Source organism: Biomphalaria glabrata, chromosome 12, assembly GCF_947242115.1.
Source record: "Biomphalaria glabrata chromosome 12, xgBioGlab47.1, whole genome shotgun sequence".
NCBI classification, from domain to species: domain Eukaryota; kingdom Metazoa; phylum Mollusca; class Gastropoda; family Planorbidae; genus Biomphalaria; species Biomphalaria glabrata.
The window spans coordinates 37463232-37475064 of record NC_074722.1 but is presented as its reverse complement, the minus strand read 5'-3'; the positions used below and the strand labels follow the sequence as shown (position 1 = coordinate 37475064).

General features: G+C 38.1%; 1 protein-coding gene across 1 annotated transcript in view; it reads left to right on the top strand.

Annotated features, from left to right (window-relative positions):
• Positions 1-10035, top strand: part of LOC106064290 (uncharacterized) — a 114580-nt gene extending 104545 nt beyond the window's left edge. Inside the window, exons 3-4 of the mRNA XM_056005657.1 lie at positions 6364-6531; positions 7640-10035. Coding sequence (XP_055861632.1) covers positions 6364-6531; positions 7640-8562 — 1091 coding nt within the window. The 3' untranslated portion in view covers positions 8563-10035. The remainder of the gene's footprint in view (positions 1-6363; positions 6532-7639) is intronic.
• Positions 10036-11833: the final 1798 nt, after the last annotated feature.

The following is an 11833-nucleotide window of genomic DNA, read 5'->3' as shown; positions in this document are numbered from 1 at the left end:
CAGAAGACTCAAAAGTAAAGTAGCAATTATACATAAAACACTGAATCCATAATCTTCAAATACAAAAACAAAATTTAATAAAATACTCAGAAAGACACAAAGATAAAGGCACATTCCTCGTTCCATATGCTAGGACAAATTTGTACAAATACTCCTTCTTCCCTAGTGCTATTAGAGCATGGAATGGGTTGCCTGAGCTAGCCAGGAAAACCAGTGACTTGGCAGAATTTAAGTCATTGGTTAACATGCATGACTGAATTTCATGAGGCGTAGGACGTAATCATCTTCTTTTTTGAAGTAACGTCTGTATTATATAAGATAAGAAGATAGTAGGTCTTGGGTTTTTATGGGTATTCAGGCTACCCGTTTCTGAATATTGCATTATTTTTTGTAAATTAGTAAGCTATGGTTCATTGTCTTTTTTTATAGCCCTCGACACTAAAATCAGACTGATACGCACCCTGGTCACTGCCACATTTTTATATGCTTTCCATTTTTGGATACTGACTGCAGATCTCTAGAAGAGGATTTAGCCATGAAAGAAAGATGCTGCAGAAAAATCCTTTGTATTGTTTACAGAGGCCACATCACAAATGAACAGATTAGAAACAGATTAATACAGCAATAGGATTTCACCATGATCTGCTAACAACTGTCAAAAAGCGTAAACTTAATCTCTAAATCTTAATCTCTATGGCCACATCGCAAGGTCCCAAAGACCTTCATTCAGGGAAAAGTACCAGGAAAAAGAAGAAGAGGCAGACAGTGAAAGTGATGAGACAGCGACATAAAAGAATGACAATGGACAGACCTAGCATTCAATGAAAAGGTAAAAGACCGAGCGGAATGGAGAAAGAGGGTCAACAGATCTAGTGTGGTGCCCCAACAGTTTAACAGACTAAAGAGGTGAAGGGGGTGGCATTTTAAAACAAATATGACTCAACATATCAAGAAGATGATGAAGCCTATTTCATTACAAGTACGTTCAAACAGGAGATGATATTTAGAAAACTGGATGCCTTACGATGCGATGACTACCTGATAGACATTTGGTAACTTCCGTAATAGAGTTACATAACACATACTTGGAAATGTGAGGCGAATGTAGCTTACCATGTAGATAGACATTTCGCTCTTCCAGTAGGAGTAATCTAACCGCAGTGACAAGAAACTTTGACTTTGCGTTTCTTAAAGACCACTAAATTGAACTTAGAATCTTTTGAAACTCTGATAGACATATTTGTAGTACTAAATATGTAGGTCGCACCTGGATTAGTCATGTGGAGCATTGAACTCATCTTTAATCTTCCGAATCAAAAAGGCATTGCCATGAAGTCTAAAACGAGGATGGCTGCTGGTCGTGCGGAATGCGCACTGGACTGTCGTTCGTCTCGAGGATCCCGGGTTCAAACCCTGCCTGCTGCTATCTCCCGTCGTCCTGCGGGGATGTTAGGACAGGAAGTAGAATATCTTCAACTCTGACGAAACGTCCAAACATGGTAAACATTTTACTAACAAAACAAACATCTAAACATCGAAATATTACCAATTATGTTTATTTAATAGAAGCAATTGACAGGGATATTAAATAGAGGCGTTTCATATGGATATTGAGTTGTTTATGGATATTGAGATGTTTATGGATATTGAGATGTTTATGGATATTGAGATGTTTATGGATATTCAGATGTTTATGGATATTCAGATGTTTATGGATATTGAGATGTTTATGGATATTGAGAGGTTTATGGATATTCAGATGTTTATGGATATTGAGATGTTTATGGATATTGAGATGTTTATGGATATTGAGATGTTTATAGATATTGAGATGTTTATGGATATTGAGATGTTTATGGATATTGAGATGTTTATGGATATTGAGATGTTTATGGATATTGAGATGTTTATGGATATTTATTAACAGAAATATTAGACAGGGATTATTGATAGAAATTTGATAGTATATTTAATTGAAGCATTTGAAGGAGATATTTAATAGATATTGATAGAAATATGCAATGGAGATATTGATAGAAATATGTAATGGAGAAATTGATAGAAATATTTAATAGAGTTATTGATAGAAATATGTAATGGGGAAATTGATAGAAATATTTAATGGAGATATTGATATAAATATTTAATGAAGATATTTAATAATTAAATCTCTAAATTTAGAGACGACTCAGGACGAAAGATTACAACGTAAAGTTGCCATAATACATACAACTTTTACAAATATAAAAACAAAATCTAATTTAAAAAATCAGACACAAAGATAAAGGCACATTTCTTATTCCATATGCTAGGACAAATCGCTACAATGGCATGCAGGGTTGCCTGAATCAGCCAGGAAAACCAACACTTTGAAAAGTTTAAGTTTCTGATTAACATGCAGATTGTCACGTGATATTCCCAGGACGTTATTATTTTCTCGTTTGAAGTAACGTCTGTAATTTATAAGATACGTTTGATGTGAATATCTAATGGAGATATTTGATAGAAATATTTCATTGACTTTGATAGGGATCTGTAACAGAGATTGAGATAATTGAGATATTTTTTAGATATATCTAAAAGTTATTTCAAAGGTATATTTTATGGAGATGTTGGATAGCAATAGTTGATTGAAAGATTTGATAAGAGTATATATAATTATCTCTTGATAGGTGTATGTATAATAGTGATACTTTTTAGGGATGTTTAATAGAGATCTTAGGGATGTGTATTGTGGGATATTGTTGTGCAGATTTCCTAGGGATGGTTAATAAGGCTAAGATGAAAATCAAAAGCTGTCCAGATCTAGCAAGAGAACAAATGAGTTGGCTACAAGATGTTGGAATATCAAAAGCTGTCCAGATCTAGCAAGAGAACAAATGAGTTGGCTACAAGATGTTGGAAAGTCAAAAGCTGTCCAGATCTAGCAAGAGAACAAATGAGTTGGCTACAAGACGTTGGAAAGTCAAAAGCTGTCCAGATTTAGCAAGAGAACAAATGAGTTGGCTACAAGACGTTGGAAAGTCAAAAGCTGTCCAGATTTAGCAAGAGAACAAATGAGTTGGCCACAAGACGTTGGAAAGTCAAAAGCTGTCCAGATTTAGCAAGAGAACAAATGAGTTGGCTACAAGACGTTGGAAAGTCAAAAGCTGTCCAGATTTAGCAAGAGAACAAATGAGTTGGCCACAAGATGTTGGAAAGTCAAAAGCTGTCCAGATTTAGCAAGAGAACAAATGAGTTGGCTACAAGACGTTGGAAAGTCAAAAGCTGTCCAGATTTAGCAAGAAAACAAATGAGTTGGCCACAAGACGTTGGAAAGTCAAAAGCTGTCCAGATTTAGCAAGAGAACAAATGAGTTGGCCACAAGACGTTGGAAAGTCAAAAGCTGTCCAGATTTAGCAAGAGAACAAATGAGTTGGCTACAAGATGTTGGAAAGTCAAAAGCTGTCCAGATTTAGCAAGAGAACAAATGAGTTGGCTACAAGACGTTGGAAAGTCAAAAGCTGTCCAGATTTAGCAAGAGAACAAATGAGTTGGCTACAAGATGTTGGAAAGTCAAAAGCTGTCCAGATTTAGCAAGAGAACAAATGAGTTGGCTACAAGACGTTGGAAAGTCAAAAGCTGTCCAGATTTAGCAAGAGAACAAATGAGTTGGCTACAAGATGTTGGAAAGTCAAAAGCTGTCCAGATTTAGCAAGAGAACAAATGAGTTGGCTACAAGACGTTGGAAAGTCAAAAGCTGTCCAGATTTAGCCAGAGAATAGAAGAGTTGGCAACTGAGGCTACATGACATTAGAATGATCACTCATCAAGCTGATTTCAGAATGCAATATTAGTTTGTGTGTGGCTTAGTTGCTGTCAATACAAAAACTTAATGAGGACCACTACATCATTGTTTTTCATCGATCTTCATCTCCGGGTCGATCGAATCAGGTTTATAGAAACACAAATGATATGAGCAGAAGTGGGTTCATATATGTGTCAGGGTGACCTGCGCTGTTTGGCCTGACCTTTGAAAGCAATGTTTATGTGACTTAAGAGCAAGTGTTTCTGACGTCTGCTTTGATGAAGCAGGCCACTATGACTTCTGATTGGATACGCCGGCGGTGTTTAGTGACTGGTTTGGTCCGACCCTGGAACAAGGGCAACAACTGCAGATAAAGTTTGGGAACATTCAGCTGTTTGGAGTTTGTTATCGACACGTCAACACGTCTGTCTCTGCGTATGTAGCCAGGTTTCCCAATCTTATAAGATATTGATACAAGCTTGACTGATTGGGTTGACTTTATAACAGAGTGTTTTAGAAGAGAAATAAAATACTTCTAATAAATACCAGAATTCTTGCCAGTCTGTTGTGATGTTAAAGGCTGACCTGATGCAAGATTTTAGTTCTTGTCTTGCCTTGACTTTTTATCTCGTCTCGGGTCTCCAACTGTCACTTTTGATTTGATTATGTCACAACGAGAGGTCACCACATGAGAATAAGGAATCCTTAATAATGTCTAGGACTTATTATCAGCGGCGTATCCGGTCGAAGAGTGGGGGATTTCAATATGAAAGAAATCTGAGTTTTCCGAAGGGAGATGGGCTGGATATTTTCGTGGTGGTAGGGGATATGTTTTAAAAGGGTAGTCTTTTTTACTATAAAGAGCGAATTTTCCTATAAACTGTTATCCTTCTCCCACATTTTAAAAAATGTTGCCTACGCCACTGCTTGTCTACTATGACCTACATTTCGTTGGTGTTGTAAGGCGCTACCGGATAAGTTGTAGGCCTAATAATTGTTGCAATGTTGGGTGACTGAAAGAAATGTTGTCAGCTAAAGTATGAACAGAACTTATAGTAGCTGACTTTGTAGACCAGGGGTTCTCAACCTGTGGGTCACTACCCCCTAGGGGGTCGATTGACGATTTGAATAGTTTTGTCTATTCTTCTATTGCTGTGTGTCTGAGCGGGGGGTCAGGGGGGGGGGTCGCGGCAGAGTGTGGGATTGTAAAGAGGGGTCGCCGAGCTTAAAAGGTTGAGAACCGCTGTTGTAGACTATTGAAAATAGGTTCCTATGCAGGCCCTTGCCTGGTGTGAATGGACAGAAAGAGCTCATTGAACCCAAAATACTTTTTTAAAAATTCCTCTTGTAGACATATACATATTTTTAAAAGGTTAAATCAATTTAATTACACGACTTCATTGACACAATTACGCTTCGTATGAGCTTTTTTATTTTTATTTTTTTTTTAAGTATTTTTTTGACATGTAAAAGTATTCTTTTTTTTTTTTTAAGTATTTTTTTTTGACATGTAAAAGTTTTTTTTTTGTTGTTTTTTTAAGTATGTTTTTGACATGTAAAAGTATTCTTTATTTTTTGTTTTTTTTTTAAGTATTTTTTTGACATGTAAAAGTATTCTTTATTTTTTGTTTTTTTTTTAAGTATTTTTTTGACATGTAAAAGTATTCTTTATTTTTTGTTTTTTTTAAGTATTTTATTGACATGTAAAAGTTTTTTTGTTTTCGTTTTTATTGTTCAGTCTTTGAACTTTTTCATTGATCACATCATCTACGTATGTGTATTTTGTGCTAATTGTTTGTCTTTTTTGTTTGTTTGTAGCTGACGAAGGCCTCTTGGCCCGAGTTTCTGGTTTGTTTTTTATTTTAAGTTGGCCCAACGGGGTTTCCCAGATGTATGTTTAGTATATTTTTCTAAGAAAACTTTATAATATTCTCAGGTTCATTTCCAATACAGACTCCTAAGACACTTGCTACACCATTCAAATTGCGTGAAATAGAATCAACAGTGGCGTAGCTAGGAATTTTGCTATCATTTGGGGGCCCAGGGGGGGGACATAACCTCTTTGCAGGCCCCTGCATTTTGCTTAACATTTAATATTTAATTTAAAAAACACTCTTTTGGGGGAGCCCTCAAGTTGGGGCCCTGGGGATTTTATCATTCTCCCCCTCGCCCCCCCCCCCACCGTAGCTACGCCTCTGATAGTCAAGTGTAAAGTCTGCTTCGTCTAAGCTGTGACTTTAGTTGTTCATAAAGTTTCGCTTGTGTTTTACTGACTTGTATCAAAAGTCAATGTTGTACTGACTTGTATCAAATGTCAATGTTTGTATTGACTTGTATCAAAAGTCAATGTTTGTTATTGACTTGTATCAAAAGTCAATGTTTGTTATTGACTTGTATCAAAAGTCAATGTTTGTATTGATTTGTAACAAAAGTTAATGTTTGTTATTGACTTGTAACAAAATTTAATGTTTCTTATTGAATTGTAACAAAATTTAATGTTTGTTATTGACTTGTAACAAAGAATGCTGTAAATAATGTTACTAAATTACACACTTATTGACATTTCTTTCTCGCAGACTGTTTGACCCCGGAGGCTGACCCTTCAACTCAATTGGTGGATATAAATAGAACATTTGCTCAGTACACTTGCCGGGCAGGCTACAGAATAGAGTCAGGGGACCTCCAGAGATCATGTGACGCTAATGGTACTTGGTCAGGGAGCCCACCTGTCTGTGTAGTAGATAGTAAGTCAACCATTAAGTGTGTTTTTGTCAAATGTATGTCCAATACTTAACCGTTGCAAACTAGGTTAATCTCCGTCAAACTTTCTCGTGGCTGTGAAGCATTGAAGTAAACACACAAACAGGGCCGGCCCTAACAATGGCGGGGCCCTATGCGAAACGGATTGCGCGGAACCCAGTTTGGGTAGGGATATGGATAATAAGTGGACATTAAGATGTTGTATTTGAATATAAATTCGTCTTTGCATTTTATTCATTTTTTACTAAGTACACAATTACGATCAGATTAAATTTTGTGCCTTGCGTGTAGCGAGGTCATACAGTATATCATCAAAATTCTGCTTCCTAAATAGGTCATGCCCAATAGCATGAATTACTTAATTGTTTAATCTATCTTCGTGAATTGATGAACTCTTGATAAGACTGAGGCCCGAGAATCTTCTTTCATCAATTTGCTACAGTAACGGGTATTGTATAATGCCTTTTTTTTTTGTTGCGTGTAGCATTGGCGTTTTCCATATAAAATGACAATCCAAATTGACAATTTCGTCTTTATTTCAGTAGATTTTTAATGATTTTTCTGGAGATTTCCACGAGCTCCTGGAAAATCAGGAGACCGCTAGAACCCTTATTATATAAGTTAAAATTATAATGGTTTAATTTTAAAATTTACACCTAAAATTAGTACCCACTGCGATCGCATTGGTTTCAGTGGCTTAAAGCCGGCCCTGCACGCAAACGCATTTCCGATCTGCATATTTTGCCACATGTAACGCAGCCCAAGCCGTAGTCTTCAGGAAGTCCACTGTTGTCTTTTCTTCCTCTGCTTATCGGAAAGGGCCCTTCTATGAGCCCCAAATGTGAAGCATAATATCTACGTCATAGAACAGCCCCATATGGTAACATGGTTTATCACTGACTAGTCTCATCGGCCACGGGTTATGGTCATTATTTTTTCTTGTATTACTTATTTAAATAATCTGGCTCATCTAAAAATGATCACGTGATGGATTGTGTGGATAAAAATGGGGTTTTATATCTCATGCAGTTCACACTGAAACATGTTTTTTGTTTTCATTTTATTTGAGACATTTTTTTTATATTTACACAGGTGTCATGCCAAAGGCGTATCTTGTGATCCTCATTGTGGGCGCTACTGTTGCTGTCTTCCTTGCCTGTATACCATATGATTTTTACCGATTTAGAAAGCGGAAGAAAAAGGTCAGGGACCACCAAGAGAGGCTCTCACTGGTGACCAGAATCGCCCCTGGTCACGCCAAGGTCATCATCGAAACAGTGGCCATAGAGCCAGAGCTAGCAACGAACGCTCATCAGCGGCGGTTTGGGTTGAAGTCTTTGTTTAGCGTGTTTCGCTTTGTGGGCGGGAAAATGAAGGCGGGTCAGGGCGCTCCGGACTCTTCGCATCCCCTGTGCCCTGAGGGTCACGCCGAGCCGTTGTCTGGGTCAGACCAGGGACCGGAGTCGGATGGGCTGACGGCGTCTTCGTTCGTCTTCCCGCCAGACCAATCGTCTGCTGGGCCTAGCGCACACGACGGGCTGGAGTCTTGTGACGAGGACATGGATCTAGCAGAAAAACGGCCAGGAGGATTGATGGACGACACCTCAGGGCCGAGATCACCTCCCCAGGCCACATCCCCGTCATGTCTGGTGCCCTGCGCTATATCACCCTCCACGAGCACGGGCGCCGTGTCAAAAAAATCATTCTCCGTGATCCACAAAGCCAATGAGATGTTCGGCCTCCAGTTGACCGCTATGCGCCAGGAGTCCGACACCCGGGGCGCGCTCCCGTCAACATCGATCTCCAACGAGCCCGCGGTGGTTCAAGTGACTTGTCTTAATGACGTTTCGCTAGTCAGAAACGCTTTCGAAGAAATTCCACCGTCGACGTCATCGCCGGAAATTGCGTCACTCCCAGCATCCACCAATCTGACGTTAGAGAGGAGATCGTTGCCAGGCAACGTGACATCGATAACTTACCATTCCATGCCTAGCATTCAAGACAATAGTCCTTAGCAAGAATACATCATCAACTTTCAACACCAACGATGACAACCAGGCGACACGAGTTCAAGTCTTTAGGGCAGGCTCGCCATGCTTGTGTGGTAGACCCATCAAGCGCAAAATAAACATTGGAACTAAAAAAAAAAAAAGTTCGCGCTTCAAACTGGAGCTTCCTACTGGGAATAGTTTGATAGCCGGAGGATATTGTGTTACAATTGCTTTATGGTACTGACCTTTGACTCGGGTTACATTAGCGTCAGTGTACTGACCTTTGACCTGCTGTTTTGCATAATTTGAGTTCATTGGGCTTTTGTTGTTGTCAACATAGAACATAATATTTTTACATTTCGCAATTTTTGTATTGTAGAAAAATTTTGAACATTGTCTTTATCGGCAGTGGCGTCACTAGGGTGGGTGTCACCCGGTGCGTCCAGCACCCCCACACACACACGTATCCGTAGGGACGTGACGTCACTGTTTAGTGGTTCTTCGGATTAAATGTATCTATTGACTAACTAGTTTGATTTTATTTTATTTTTTGTGTCATTGCTATTTAACCCTTTCAGGCCAATACTGTTATATCTGTAAATGTGAATTGTCAGACAGTCACATTGCTCAGACGGATATTTTATTTGAGGGTTAAACGATATGATTTGTATAAGTGTTTTATATGATGCTAAATATTTCCAGTCTTTAGGACATTTTGAGTCATGGTTATAACTACTCTGCTCAGTCCTGTGTGCACATCTCTGAACAGTCCTATTAGGACTCTGAACAGTCTTTTGTGCACATCTCTGAATAGTCTTTTGTGCACATCTCTGAACAGTCCTTTGTGCACATCTCTGAACAGTCCTATGTGCACATCTCTGAACAGTCCTTTGTGCACATCTCTGAACAGTCCTTTGTGCACATCTCTGAACAGTCCTTTGTGCACATCTCTGAACAGTCCTATGTGCACATCTCTGAACAGTCCTTTGTGCACATCTCTGAACAATCCTTTGTGCACATCTCTGAACAGTTCTTTGTGCACATCTTTGAACAGCCTTCTGTGCACATCTCTGAACAGTCCTTTGTGCACATCTCTGTTTGTGTGCACATCTCTGAACAGTCTTCTGTGCACATTGGTGAATATGTACATCTAGCTTTTTTTAGGACTCTGGAATGTTGCCCCATTTGAGCCTGACCCATGTAAGAAGTACGCTCATCATATCCTTAAGACTTCTTGCTCATGTTTACAACCTTCTGGCTCACTTTTCAATGACGTCATTACTAACTTTTTTTGTGCTCATGCGTACTAGCATCTACCTCACTGTCTAGGGTTGACTGCTGGCCTCAGCTACATCATTTTTCAATATCTGTACATTTGAATGATGAATTTTTTTATGAATGGTTTTGAATTTGTTTGTTTGGAGCTCACACCATACAAATATTATTTTTTAAGAAGCAGTGCTCACAATTTATAATTATTATAATTATTATTATTATTATTATAGCTTTTATAGAGCGCTTTTTGGTCCAATCTCATTTGTGGACCAGTGGGGGGGGGGGGGGGAGGGGGTATCTAGGAGTTGGTTTTCCGTGCTGCCTTTAGGCGCTCAGTAAACACAACTCTGCCCGAGTCGGGGTGCAGGCTCCTAGCCCCCTTCTAGGTAGGCAAGTCAAGCCAAGTTCAAAGGAATCGTTTGTCGCTTTAGCTGTATGGCTGTATGCATAAAAATAGGTTTTAAACATATTCAGGAGGAGTTGCAACATTTTTTTTTGTATTCCATATAAAAATTATTATTATTTTTTTTTTTCATTATACACTTAATCCTTTTTTTTTCCTGTGCTTGCCAAATGTACAGAATTGACATCAAACTGAATGGAAATATTTGTTAAGCCTTTCTTGTCACATTAGTATTGTAGAATATTTTCTGGCGTTTTCGCGTATTTTCTTCCAAATCATTTAATAGTAAACCGCAGACCTGCATAAATTATATTTCGACAGGACAGAGACTATTCGTCGTGGAAGGTTTCAGCGTCGTACAGACCCGTGACGTTGTAACGAGCTATTGGTCTGAAATGCCCATATGATGTGACGTTGCAGGTCAGTGTTAAGGCCTTCTATAATGACAGGACGCGCAGATATCTGTACACTACACAACAATGTCCTGAAACGGGGTGTTGGTCTGTAAAGTAGTTAAAAGAAGTAATTTTTTTTTACCTATATAACATACAAAATGCATAAGTTATGCAAGAACTATAAAGCTGTTCAATTTTTAGATTCAGAATCTAGATATAGCTCTAGACAAATCTTTTTAAATGTACAAACCGCATTCATAAAATGATTAAAATCAACAGGCTTGAAATATTCAGATCTAGGATTGTCGTCACGTGACAACAACAATGAAAGACTATAAGGGAATAAACTTTATATCATGCATAGTTCTGTGATCGATATTTAGCATCCGCGCAATGGGATGTTTCTAAACTTTGAAAACTAGAATAATTTCTTTTCTGAAACAGAAAAGCGATTTCCTAGATTCATGGCGAATTCCCATTCAGTTTGAAAAAGAGTTAGGCTACGCATTTAACGATATGATACGAAAATGTTACTGTTTTTATAGTCTATGTATAAGTAGTAAACCTAATGGTGTGATAGTATTTTACTATAACGTGTAATCTGCACCAACATCTATAATCCTCAAAAGAATATATGCATCACAAATGTGGTTGTAAAAGAGGTGAACTGCTTAGTAAATTTAATTATGCTGCTTGAACTGAAATATTCATTGTGACTTTACCTTGCTTGTTTTTATCTGCACATTCACCAGAAGACCAAGCTCAACAAATTTTGTGTTAAGAATACTCTAAGCCGGAGACAGCGGCTTCACTTAAGATCAGTGTCTCAAAATACGTACAGCGTATTGATATATGCTGTGGTTTTAAACTCAGATCTGTGTCTAAAACGCTTATAGCCAATAGATGATAGTTATTGCTTTAACTCAGATCTGTGTTTTTAATACTTTCTACCGATTGTCTCTTTGATAGACTCTGGATGTTAACAAGTTATTTTTTAATATTTGTTATTGTATTATATATATATATGTCATGGATAATATGCCCGAATATTTATTTTCCATGGGTGATCATTGTCTCACAGATAGTTAAAACAATGTGTAGTTGAAGCATTGACATGACGTTAAGCTGTTCAATTCTATTCTACCTGAATCGATGGAATTAACCTTGTTTGTCGTCTTGTTTTGAATGAAACAATCATTGGTGTCAGAAGTTAAAGACGAAG